Raw genomic sequence first — 13749 nt, 5'->3', positions numbered from 1 at the left:
AGCAATGTGCTACTAAGAGTGGCTCGTGATTTAAATTCAAGAATTTATTAACTCTGCATCTGCTATCTCCCATGGTATCCTGGTATCAGCTGGGGACTACTTTGACATGACAGAAGTCATTCTGTGAATGCAGAGCCATTGTGCTGGAGCAAGGCCTGCTTCAAACAAATATGAAACTAAGGCAAACGTACGATAAACTGACAGTTTAAAAAAAAAATCATATCTTGACCTAAATACAAACAAAAAGCACCACCAAGATCTGCTGAGAGTCCCTCCACATGCTGTTAGTCATCGAAATGCCCTTATGGAGGCTGAGGGAGATGATTTTGTTAGTCTTGGCTCCAAACACTGTTTGGAAAAAGCACACAGAAACCCAAGAGGCAATGCTTTCATTGAAGATTCCCAAGGCCAAAGTGGCAAGTACTTGCGCTATAAAAACTGAAGTTACGCTATCAAACTAATACTCAAATACACCAGTTCATTCAGGAAAAGGGCTAACTCTACAAGTCACCAAAACCCATCACATTTTAGAAATGGATGACTCAGGACTCACAGACAACACAACTACAGATTACTTGCATACCAACTAGTTGCATCAATACTGAGCTTCAATGTGGGAAATGGTATTTTTTTTTTTTACTTTTTAAAAAATATACAGCTCCACACTATCTAGCCTTGGTTTTACAAAAAAGACTCACTTAAATACTGGGCACTTTTGTAAAAAGCACAAAGGAGACCATTACTAAGTTTTACAAAAATTGCACACCACTTCCACCAGCACCCTTCTGTCAGCTTCACTGTGTTCCCTTTCAGTGCATACTTTTCACCCCAAACTTAAGATCTAACATTTTCATCAACATTAGCACTTCATGTAACTACTACAAGGTTTCATTTCTGTGGCTTTAAGATAGTAAAGACTTTCACAGGGAAGTCTGAAGAATGCCAATTGTGATTTGTATCCTTTTCTACAAAGTGGCAGGTTGGAGCATAATAAACATAACCTCAACCTTCTTCTTCCTCCACAGTCACACAGCCTGTAACAGCACCACTGCTTGAGCCGTGATGGTCTCAGAAAACACACTACTGGTTCCTATTAGACCACTGATACTTTTTTTTTTTGGGCAGGGGGGAGGGCTTGCATACCCAAAATTTTCTTACAGCTTTGCCAGCAAAGCCAGTTGATTTGACAACAGATACCAGGGGTTTTTTTCTGCAAATCTTGCTTTAACTATATGCAGAAAAAACCCCAAACAAACAAAAGATAAAAGGATTAATTTCATCACCAATACAAGCGTGACCTTAAAAGACCATATAGAACACAAATGTACAGGATACCTGCATACATATGGTATGTTAACCTTTCAATTAATTTCACAACTGTTCCTCCTTTGATGATAGGAATGCCATTCCTGCTTTGCAAGTTGTCCTCAAAAACAATGTTATCTTCAGAGTCTTCCACTACAAAACGATACACACTTGGGCTAGGTAACCTCAGTGGCTGTTCATTTTCTTCTTGCAGTAACACTGAATCAAGCATCCTATCCAGAGTACTGCGATACTGGAGGGAAATCAGAGCAGCCATCCAATTACTCTTCTCTTCAGCAGTCTTGGCAGCAAACAGTATACTGTTGTCATCTTTAGACACCAGTTCAAAAGCATGTTTATATTCAGATGTGTCATCTTTATCAATAATCTGTATTTTCCTCATGATAATTTTTTCCTTCAGTCTATACTCTGCATTGCTGTAACCAGGAAGCCGTGATTGACCGTGATTAGTTTTACAGCTGATCATTAAACCATCAAAGAGAAAGATGTGGCGTTCATGTTTGGCTCCTATTTTCGTCAAGCCTCCTTCCATTATGAATTCATTACAGCACTGCCCAATATCTTTGCCTTCCCAGCCATCAATATTTTTCTGGATTTCATTCATTTTCTTGATGGCCAAGTGCTTGCTTCTTATTTGTCGGTTATAGAAGCGACAGACTGGCTCCCTTGAATGAACAAAAGAAAAAGTCACGATGGGGACATTTCACATTTGCCGACCCAAGAGACAAAAAAAAAAAAAAAAAAAAAATCAACTGAATTCATTGTTTATATCATTATTTCTTTGCCCTAAATACGCCTTAACCAAGTTTACTGTTCCAAAAAAGCCACGTGCATTGCTTTGGCTAGGGAAGGAGTAAGATACTGACATTATTCACAGAAGTGGACCGTGAAGGTTTTGGGCGGCTACGACATTGACAATGAAAACTGGCATAAAGTCATGCCTTGAAAAGGAAATATACAGATTATCTAACAAGAAAAAAAATTACAATTCCTTCCACATCATTTATCTCCTCCTCTGCCAACTTTGGGACACCAGGGTAGTTTTGTGGATTATTACCCAGGCCGACGTCTTGGGGAGTGTTTGCTATAAATCCGCTCCATGCTGCACTGCAGATTCAGAAGAGCAGTAATGGCTTGTTTTAAGCACTCCCGATCCTCTTCATCTTCACTGCATTCCTGCAATTGCTGTGACACAATAAACATTTTTATTTTAGATTTATCTAATTTATAGAAGGGTAGGAAGAATGAAAAACATTCTTACACGGTGTTATCTAGTGTACTCAGAGAGGTCAGTGACTTCAAGTCAACGAGAGCGTTATTACTAGAAGCACACTCAAAACTAGCTATGCATGTAACTAAAAAACATTTGTCAGATATTCAGAAGTCAGTAGATACTCAACAGGAGAGAGCAGGAGAGAGTTTAGAAAGAAAACCCTTTACCATTCTACTGAGAGTCAATGCTAATTGTCAGATACTGTTTTTCCTGTTATGTTTTCAACAATGTCCTGTTTCACAACCGATTTTATTAAATAGTTTGGAGGTTTGAAATAGCCGAGAATTAAATGCTGGTTTATGTAACTATGTGTAGCGTAGCATTCCTTCAATAAGTCAATCTCAACATTTCACAGCAAACTTAAAAGATGGAATGATCAAGATTCTCTGTTTGCTCTTTACCATTCTAAACTCTGCCATCTTCAGCAAACTCATCTATTTCCAGAAGAAATGTCAATTTTGCACAGTGCAAACTAACATAGTTAAAAAAAAAAGTCAGAAATTCAAGATTTGCTGCTAATAGCAAAATGTAAAGGCAGTGAGAATCAGCGTATTTCCTTTTTATAAAGACCAGATCTGTCTGCACTACTAGGAAGAAACTTATTGAATTAGAGAATTCAACAGGCTTTCATATCATCTCCATACACTTGGTAGCAATATGCTTTGAGCAAAGCCTATTCACAGAGTTTCTCTTTTTGGTTCTTTAAGGTGATCACTCCTAAAATACTACTGATTATAAATAAAAGATATTTTTCTTTTTAACCCCTTTCATGTTCGAGATTGTATGAATTTTAAAGAAAAATCAAGCAAATAGATTGCTGGGTGAAATCAAGACAATATGCCACGCAGTTTTGGATAAACTCTGTTTTACCTAAATACTTTAAGAGAATTCTTACTTACAATCTCTCAGCATGGCAGAAGCCTTCTTTTCCTTTCCCCACTATGCTCCCTCAGCAAGGATATGTAGCTTCCTCTAAAAGTAATTGAGAGAACAGGATTTGACCAGATTGGGCCACTCTCTTCATGTAATTTAAATTACTAAAATTTTTTATTTTTCACATGCCCAAACAACCTCCATCTTGCATATTAGAGAAATGAAAGTTTCATGGCCAAAAATTTCTGGGAAGTTTATGAGCTGAGGAACAGTACAGGGAAGGGAAAAATAAGATGTCTACCTCTGTGGACACCCTTCTTTTCCTTACTATCAGCCACAGAAAGGCAAAGAACATAAATATAGTGTGAAAAGATGACAAGTGCAAAATCCTAAAGGTGGAAAAAGCTATCGAGTCTGATAAAATACTCTTTCTCCTCACATGTCCTGAGCAGAATTTCTTGCATCACCTTTCCAAAGGGAGCTCTGTTTGGCAGTTAACAGACATCAAGTGGCATGTTTTGCTTTTTTTGTATTAAGAGAGAAAAAAATATATATATACACACATTTGGAAGTAATCTTATCAATTTCTACACCTTAATGCATAGATTCCTGAAGATCAGGCAGAGCACCTGAAGCACATCTCATTCTCTGTAACCACTGGACTAACATCTGCTTTTCCAAATACCAGTTCTTAACAAGCATCTTTCCGATTAAACAGCAGATGCAAACGTGTAACATGCTTGCTAGACAAAGAAAATATGTAAGTCTTTAGAAAAGGGAAAAGGGGGTCCTGTATTTAAAATACCAGTAATGATAAGCTGAGAAAATTAACCATTCAATATATTGTACAGAAAATTGTCAGAAAATAGTAATGAAGAACACTGTTCACTTAAAATATACCACGGTGATCCTGTAGAATACTGACTGGGGCTTCTCTGTCAGTCAATCATTAGTAACAGTGGGAAAGATTAAAAGGCCGAATTTCATATGTTTTGGGTTGCTTGATAAGAACACAGCAAGTCACATGCAAGAATTAGGGATAACCTCGTGCCTGCAAGTCACATGAGAAGGAAGGATATACTCTCTATTCAATACAGGAAAGCCTTGGACTTGAACAGAGACTTGAACAGACCTCTGCTTACCTTCAGGATTTTAATGATACACCTAACTGGCATCTTGCTCAGGATTCAGATGGATCATATGACCCCTTGCGTTCTTCGCACTGCATTCAACAAATAACGTTTCCTAGACCTCTGACACATTTATGAAAGCATACCTGGAGCTTGAAAGTCTGATGAAACATTAAGCTCTCCTCTACACTGCCAGCATGTAGAGCATTCATGCTTGGAAATGCCAAGCACAGTGTTTTAAACCCAAATACTCTGATAATCAATTAAAGATATCACAGTCAGAATCTATCTGGGTTACCTGTTTGCAAGACCTAACAACTTTTGATCACTACCACTATTTTTTCCTTCAAGATAGTTTTATTTCTTTAGTGTGAATTCCTTCAACCTTTGCTATCATCAGTCATCCTGAACCAACCTACAGCAGGTTCATTTTCTGTCAATACTTGAACAAGCAATCAACATTAAAGGGTCATCAGGGCCTGCCCTCTGGCTCAAGGTGCTCAAAGACTATTTCCTGGTGACCTCTATATGGCTGTGAACAAAAAGCTGCCAAACCAAACAAATTCAACATGGGGATCTCCAAACGACATCCAGCCCTTATGCCTCTTGCTTAGGCAAAAAGGAGTCTCTGACGCAGATCCTGCATCAGAGGCTGCACAAACAAGTTTTTGCACCAAGAAGAAAAGTTCTACAGCTTGAAAGAATTTTCAAGCTTTTCACACTTTAATTTCATTCATTTTAGTTTTGCTATTTTGCAAAATAGCAAACATCGAGGCCTGCATTTCTGTAAATTATTCATTATTTTATTTACCTCCCAATTCAGTAGGGGTTTTTTGGTAACTTTCTTTAGGAGTAACAGTCTCAATCTTAGCTTCTCTCCCTACTGAAGCCATGAAAATATGAGCATTCTGTTGCTTTTCTGCTTCCATTTTTCTAGGTCTTTTTCAACCAAGGTTCCTAGAGACAAATAAAATGGTAACAGAGAAGCAGTAGCAACAGTTTGTAATATACTAACATTGTTGAATAAATACTTTCTCTATCCCTAAAAACACTCTGCTTTTTAAAAATCACTGCAGTAAATTTAGGATGTTTTCAAATTGCAACATAAAATTCAAATTTTAAACCTGCAACTAAAGTGATCACAACAAAAGACTCTGTATTTACCATTATTCACTACAGAGTGGTATTTAAGATTTCTGCTCTGCTCCATGCTCGCAAAGTCAGAAAGATTCAAGACAGCCAAGCGTCAGCCTCTGCAGCTGAATTCTAATTCTATTCGGAAATCTTGTACACTATGGATAAAGGTCAAATCTAATCATTTTCACTGCTAAAATTCCCTCGTTAAAAAAAGGCATGGCCTAATATTATCTTTTATGCAGCATCCAGCTGTATTATCCAAGTTAAAAACAAACAGAAGAAACAATATTTTTGCACTATCTGCCAGACTTTATTCTTCAAAGATATGAGGACATTTAAGAACGTGCATGTATAACCTGATCCCATCAATACTAACAGGAATTATGAGCAGACTCAGAGCCCCCAAGAGACAAGACAGAAAACTCTTGCAGTATTACAGATTTAAAACAGGCTATCAAAACCAAATTCTCTTCTCTGTGCTATGGTTTAAAACATAAATAGTAGCCACCCTTTCCTGTCGCTGAAGAAAAAACTACCAAGTTTGCATGCAAAGCATTTAATCTTAAGTTTTGAAAACACACAAAACTCTGCTCAATAAGGCATATATGTTAATGTTTCCCTAAAAAGCAGACAAACACTACACAGCTTGTAAAATCAGTTAAATGTTTAGATTCTCCCAAAGCTGCACCATATGACTTCATTCTTTGATTTCATACTGATGCACTCCATTTCCCAGCTTTAAGACACAATGGGTCATTAATTAGCCTGACCTTCAGCATGGTACAGGTCACTAGTCCAATTACGCCTTTTAAACGTGAAAGAAGAACATTTTAAGAAGTTCCAGAGAATTATCGTATGCAACTGACCCTTACAAAATGGGAAGTTACAGTATTTTGTAAGAGAGATGTTATCTGCAAAGCTATCAGTGCTCACTTCACAGCAAGGCTGGCGGAACCATGCCATGCTTCTGCTGTCATCCTTTAGTTCTTTGATCAGTTTATTTTCTTTTGGAAGATGTCCTTATAGAAACATAAGCTTTATGAAGGCAAATATTAAAACTATGGCAATGTAAAGTTTCTGTTCTCAATAGAGACAGTACCGTAATCTAGAGAAAAGTTCACTGACCCTTAGGGTTGTTTTGGTTGGTTTTTTTTTTTTTCAGCTTTGTTAACTGTTTTCTAAACTGACTATCAATAGAAATGCTTAAAGATTTAAAATTTATTGAGACCACTTGGATTTAAACCTGTCTACAAAATATTGGTAATCCATACATTGGAGATGTGTGATTCATGGGTCAAAAAAAATCATGCTTCTATTTACTTATCTAAATCAGGATATGTAAAAAATCACAGCAGACATAATGAAAACAACACTAAACTTAAAAAAACAAACAAACAAACAAACAAAACAAAAGAACAAAAGAATATGTGCCAGATTAACTACAGACCTGGTCTTAAAACGATTGCTATTTTTTGGCTTGAGATTCTTCCGAGAAAATTTTATATTGTATTATACATAAGTTCTATGTTGCAAAGTTTCCTTTTCTTTCTTCATACAATTAAATCCTTTGAAATACAAAGGAAGACTATATAACACACTTGTACAACACTGCTAGTATCACTTTTTACACTGGGAATTTAAAAGTGTAATTTCTGTTGCTATTTCAAAATGTCAGCTATAGCCACAGGATATTTCACCTGTTTAATTTAAGTATATCCCAGTTAGTTAATAATTCACTTACCCTTATAAGCATTACAAACTTTCCCAACACAATGGGGCAAAGAGAAACTGGTTTTCATTATCCTCAACTACTTAAACAAAGCTCTGATCTAAGTATTTTTCAAGATAATTGCATTTTCTACAGCAACATTATTTTTCTTATTCAAGAATGATTATTATAGATCTCAGATGTTAAATTTCTGCTGACTGCTGGCCTCTCTTCTTGTAACTCACAGCAAAAACATTTGCTTGTAAGCAAAAAGATACATGCTTAGTTACTTTTTGGCTTTTAGCTGTTGTACCCAAGGGAAATATCTACTGATGTTAACCACCTTGCTAGCACACATCACAATAAAATATGTGCCAAGTGATCTGTGGTCAAACCAATAGAGGCTGTTCTAAAATAAGTAATGCCTCGATCGGCAGAATTGCTCATAAATACAGACTAGATGCCAACCTAAACAACTTGTATGGTAGGACCTCCTGTATGTCCTACAGGAATAACTTTTTATCATCTGAATCAGAATTCCATAAAGCCTGACATTTCATCAATGTAATTTCTTAGAAGACAGAAAATAAGAAAATAGTAGTGCCTATTTTCATTCCTCCGCAATATGCAGAAAGTGTGGTATGCTATGAAAAATGATATTTTTTGCTGTACCTCTTCCATTTAGGGCTCAGGACAAATGATTGAACATTAAGAATAGATTATTCTGACTCTGCTGAAAGGAAGTGCCTCCCCAACCCCCAAAATAAGATCAGCTGTGCTGCAACTGGAGTGTGACTTGAGACTGAGAATACTGATCTGCATTATGCCTAGCTTTTTCTGAACAGACAAAAAAATTCAGAAGTCAAGGAAAGAAGAAATTCGATTTGCATATAAAATTTTTAACTGTATTAGAACTCAAGTTCAATAAAGGTTTATTTAATGAAATAGTTACTTCAAATGTTCATATCAGAGCAACAGATGCTTTTGCAGATTTTTTTTTACATGATTTTACTTTTCAGACATATACTAACTGGTGTCAAATTAATGTTTTCATATCTTTCAGTTTTCAGAAGCAGTATGTAAAATCTAATCACCTATTTAAAAGCTCAGATTCTCCACATTAAGAAATGTTTTTGGCAGGAAACAAGAGTGTGGCTTCATTTACCTGTAGTAACTCAAAGTAGTGCAAACAATGATAGACTGGGATAAGCATGAGTCGTGGGAGGACGTATCGTACAGCTTCTTTAAACCCTTCAGCAGTAGACTGAAAAGGAAAAATAAACAGGGTTACTTGCACTGAAATACTCAAAATGGTACTGGACAAGGGCCTGAAGTTAGTACTGCTTTGAGCAAGATGGTTGTGCTAGACACATCCAGGGTGTCCCTTCTGATCTACGTTACTCTATGCTTACATCTAGTAGTAAGGAAGACAATAAAGTTTGAAAAAACATTTTTGTCCAATGAGACTCTGTAAGATTCAGAGACACTTAAACGCTCTGACATCAAGCAAACGAAACCTGTAAACACCCTCTTCCAGGCACTGCAAGCACCCTTCTGCAAACAGCTTCGGGTGGATTTTGATGCATACTCAGTAGTGAACCCATAGCTCTGAAAACACCCCTAACCCTCCCAAGAAATGCTAGCACAATCTGCCTCCTTAAATTGGTAACCAGTTGGATGGTCCATATTTTTGCCAGAAGTAGCAAATCAAATTTAAGAAGCTAGGGGACCAAGTTACCTACAAGTCATTTTATAAGCATCTTTTAATTCACGTAGAGGTGCTCATATCGTAATCCCTAGCACCTTTGTGTTTCAGCACTGTCTGCAGAACTCAATTAATAGCATTAGTTCAAGGTGACAACACCTAAAAATAATGCACTGTCTACGGCTAAGCTGCACACCTTATTCCCCAGTCAACAGCCACATCTCAGAATGCAGAAAATGCTTGAATATATTTTGAAAAAGGCTCATACCCATTTCCAAAACAACACATTTTACTCTGGACCACAGTCTGCTGCAGAATTTAAAGAAAACACTGGAATGTTAAAGATCAGTCAGGACTCCCATACAATCTAATAAACTTGTCACCAACTTCCCTCTAATGTCCTTTTCTCCAAATTATGTATGCTGTGCTTCAGTTTACATCCAATACACCACAGAAACATGGAGGTCTCATCAAGTACTCAAGAAATTAATATTAGTATCTCCTCTCCCTCAGAAACTGAGAATCACAAGTTTAAGACTTCGAAAATGAGTTCAAAATCTTTTCCCACTCCCAGCAGTTAACTAACACAATAATTCAGGTTGTAAGATGAGGAGAGGTTTTCCAAAGGATGGTGAAATTCCTGCCATCTTCCATATCAAGACAACTATTGAACAGAAACCGAATTACCTGATCTCCTTTTTGGAAATGACCTCTCCCCCCCTGTTTAAGACTTCTGGCTGCATCTCTCTGCCATTGCCAGAGACAGCTCATATACGTCCCACGGCCCAGAGCTCGGACCTCCGCCTTCGCTCCACAGCTTGGAGAAGCATGAAGGAACATCCCTAGGAAAGCCCAAACCTTTCTATGGTGAGTAGAGTCAGAAAGGAGGCCAGATGCACTGTCAAATAACTCGATTACCAATTTAATCTGGAATAGGGCTTTGGGCTTTAAATTTGCTAGGGAGGTAGGTAAAGGGCCTTATTTTATTCATGAAGTAGTATTTAAGAGTGAGATGATCCAGCTTACCAAGCACTCAGAGCTGAAGAGGACACACTCACCCTGAAGGAATGGCTCAGAGGAATCTCAACTTGCAGAGACGTGGGCCCCAGTGAACTGTACAAACTAAGCACTACTACAATGGGTTTAGCTGGGAGCACCACTGACCAAACACTTACTCAGCAGCTTCTCTAAGTGCATTTCTAAACACAAGCTCCGTCTTCTGAACAATAGTCTTTAATACATCTGCCACGTTGGCAGAAGGAAGAAATAAAAATATTACAGACGATCTTGCTGGATAGTCCTATTAAAGAAATGATTCAAGAAAAACTGCCATTCCCAGCCTCAGTGCCGAACAAGGGGGCCTGGGATATGTATGGAAGAAAATGAAAATACTGTGCCTGGGTGCCCGTGTTTGGTGTTAAAAGGCAAAACAGAAATAGAAGTGGCAGGTATGAGAAGTCACCCTCTATTCTCAAGCAAGAGAGTCTGATGAGGACAAAAAAACCTGCAAAAGACTCATGGATGGGTCAGAGCTATGTCCAGTTTTTATAGGAAGAGGCAGAGTCCAAATATCTTACACTGAGGAAAGGTCAGAATCTAGAGGATTTCTTCCTCAGTAGGAAGTAAAGAATTACTGAAAAAATTCAAACCTTTGAAATACAAGAACTAAAGCAGTTCAGTATTTCTCATTTGCACTCACCTGAAAGTGGAGAGCAACAGCAGGTTTTGCCATTAAGTTATTAAAATGCTCATGAAATTGTGGAGAGAGAATATCCTGGGACAAGGTTTCATATGGATCAAAGGCTTGCTCCTAAATAAAAACAGAGAATTATATACATACATGAAGGAGGCAAGATATTTCTGTCCTAGCTGGTACGATTAATTCCTTTAATAAGCTGATACGCAAGTGGAACTTTTCAAGAAAAAGATCGATTTTTGCAAAACAAATATTCAGTAAACCACAACTCTTCTTCACTTCCAAATATTAAAAGCACATAACATTTTCTCAGCATTCCTCAATCTCACCATACTTATCACTAACACAAAATCTGTTTTACTGAAGCAGTGGGAACCGAGAAGTTTCTGCTTTCAGACCACCCACATTTCACACAGAATGGCAATTTGCCTCCTCTCTGTTCATAAAGAATGACACTTCAGAAAGAAGTGCAGGTAAAGATGAACTTTGGAGACTGTCACAAGGAGGCATTGTTGTACCACCACCATTTCAGGGTACATCACGTAAGAATGGTCAGTCATAAGCACTGGACTTCTGCTCACTCCTCTGGCCGTGTTGGAAGGCTGGGAAAATATCTCTGGGAGAAAGCAGCTAGTCTGGAAAGAGTCTGAGAGGGAAGTGCTCCAATGACACCAAGGGTTTCAGGTGCAAAAATTATGGCTCTGGACAAAGTATCTGGCTGTGATTCCATAATATCAGCTACAGCAGGACGGGATGAAAACCTGACTGTACATGAATCTCTGCAGGAATAATTTATGACTGCTCATAGATCACCTGCTCCAAAGCCTGTCAGGCTGTTCCCCAGTCTCTGCAGATTCATTGGGCTGAATCACTCATGAATCACCGGGTTATCCGGTGCTGATGGCACGATGCCCAGAATAAGCTCATACCTCTTTTCACCTTAATGCAGAAGTGCTTGTCAGAATACAGGCTGCAGGATTTGGGAGTACCAAACACCACAAAGGCTCGTTTGAACTTTCAGGTGAAGTCTCAAGTCTTCCATTTGCAGGGGGTCCAGGGGATTTCTTACCTTACTCGTGGGGCAGCTGCAATTAAACGCTTTGTGGGGAGGAGAGGCACAGAATGCATGCTCTTTTCACATGCAAATTGTAATCATCACTCTCAACTCTCCTCATCAAGTTCTAATCATCGCTGTCCATTCGCATTAGATTGCATCTAGGAGGGGGGACGAAAGGGGGGGAAGGTTTGGCACTTCAGCAGCAGCAGCTGAAGAGAAATGATTAGACACTCTCTAACTGAACAGGCTGGTTTCCTTAAGCAGAATCTGAATCCAGTTTACAGCCTGGTTGGGTTTTTTTTGTTTTCGTTTTTTTTGTTTACTCCACACCTGCCCACTACCTGCAAGCATACCATACAGGGGTCTTATTTTACAGCATCCAAATTAAAGACAGGGGACAATAATACTGCATATACAGTTTCTCTTTGCCATATTAGCCAAGAAAAAAATGAACATAAACCTCTGCACAAGCAGTAAGTCAGCCATGGGGTGTGGGTTCAGCTGCATCCAGAGGTAGTAAGCACGAATGGACAGATGGCTGCAGCTGCTCCACCGGCTCGGTCCACCGCTCCGCAGGACACAAGCAGAGAGCAGAGCTGGAACTGCTACTCAAAATGTAATCTTGCATACAAATCTACTGGGGGAGCCAGACCAATACATATTTATTCTGCACTGTCTTTTTAAACTTTTCACTGCATTTCAGAAGTGTTTTCAGTTTCTTCCACTCAGACTTTAATCAGTATTTTGAGTTTTTGGTTTTGTTTCTTTGAATGCAAGATTGAAACTAACTGCATTAGGTATCTTCCCCAAGAGACTAATAAAAAAAGGGGGGAGAGGGGGCTTACACTTGCAATGTTGCAAAAGTTACTGAAACATGGAGACATTAACTTGATGCCCATATAAGTTATCTTAATGCAGCATACAGTTCTGGATTGGTGTTTGTATGTTTCGGCCCCTTTTGCTGTAGCGCACTGGTTTCCACCTTTTTTGCTTTGTAGATACCTAAAACTTCTCCTATGGAAATGCAAACACCAGCATAACAAATTTACAACCTACTGATAATAACCTTGCTTTATTAGCTGCCTTCTGAAGACCACTTCAAAGTAGCACAGAGACCCTCTGCCCTCGGTTCTGAGGCTCTCCCGCCACTAGCTCAACATCACTAAAGAGATTATCTCAGGCAATCATTAAAACACATTGCAGTAGTTAGAATTGTAAAAGTTACCGCCAAGTAAAATTTTTTTACCAGCAGATTAACAAATATCCATCTCCCGCTCATGTGCGTAAAGCATCAAGTTTTTGAATTTCCTCCACACCAGGAAAAAAAATGTTCTGTTTTCCCTGTACTTCCTTATCTCAAAAGCACTACAATATTTATGTTTAAACCTTCCAGAGAACTGATGCAGAAAACCAGACAGAGCAGGAAGACCCCAGCTTGCAAGGGTGGTTTGTTTCCAATTATCCTTCCAAATAAGTTGAAGGACCTTTATAATGGAAACACCAAGCGAACAAGCCTGGCAGTAAGATAGGCAGAGCAAAACTTCACTTTCATATCTCTCTTTTAATGATCCCTGTTGCAAATACTCACAGAAAGATGATCTCAACATGTGAGATGCCTAGTTAATACAGAGCAAGACCTCCTTAACGGAATTATTAAATTCAAACTTACTACCTACATAAAAAGGTTTGAAGAATAATCTGTTCTTCATTTCCTGTTTAAGTTTTTCAGTTAATGAAAATCAGGTGAGTTTTTTTACACATTTAAAAGGATTTGTTTCCTTTAAAGCACAGGATGCCTAAGAGTAGCTTTTGCAATAAACTGACATAGATATGTTTTCCAGGAT

The 13749-nt window shown here is 38.3% G+C and overlaps 1 protein-coding gene across 1 annotated transcript in view; it reads right to left on the bottom strand.

Annotated features, from left to right (window-relative positions):
• SOS2 (SOS Ras/Rho guanine nucleotide exchange factor 2) overlaps positions 1-13749 on the bottom strand; it is a 56252-nt gene that overhangs the window by 19169 nt on the left and 23334 nt on the right. The window contains exons 7-10 of the mRNA XM_052783665.1: positions 10852-10962; positions 8613-8711; positions 2384-2511; positions 1336-1991 (exon numbers count right to left, since the gene is read on the bottom strand). Coding sequence (XP_052639625.1) covers positions 1336-1991; positions 2384-2511; positions 8613-8711; positions 10852-10962 — 994 coding nt within the window. The remainder of the gene's footprint in view (positions 1-1335; positions 1992-2383; positions 2512-8612; positions 8712-10851; positions 10963-13749) is intronic.

Source organism: Harpia harpyja, chromosome 3 (assembly GCF_026419915.1).
Source record: "Harpia harpyja isolate bHarHar1 chromosome 3, bHarHar1 primary haplotype, whole genome shotgun sequence".
Lineage (NCBI taxonomy): Eukaryota > Metazoa > Chordata > Aves > Accipitriformes > Accipitridae > Harpia > Harpia harpyja.
The sequence above is the reverse complement of the archived record's forward strand: the minus strand, read 5'-3'. Positions and strand labels throughout refer to the sequence as shown.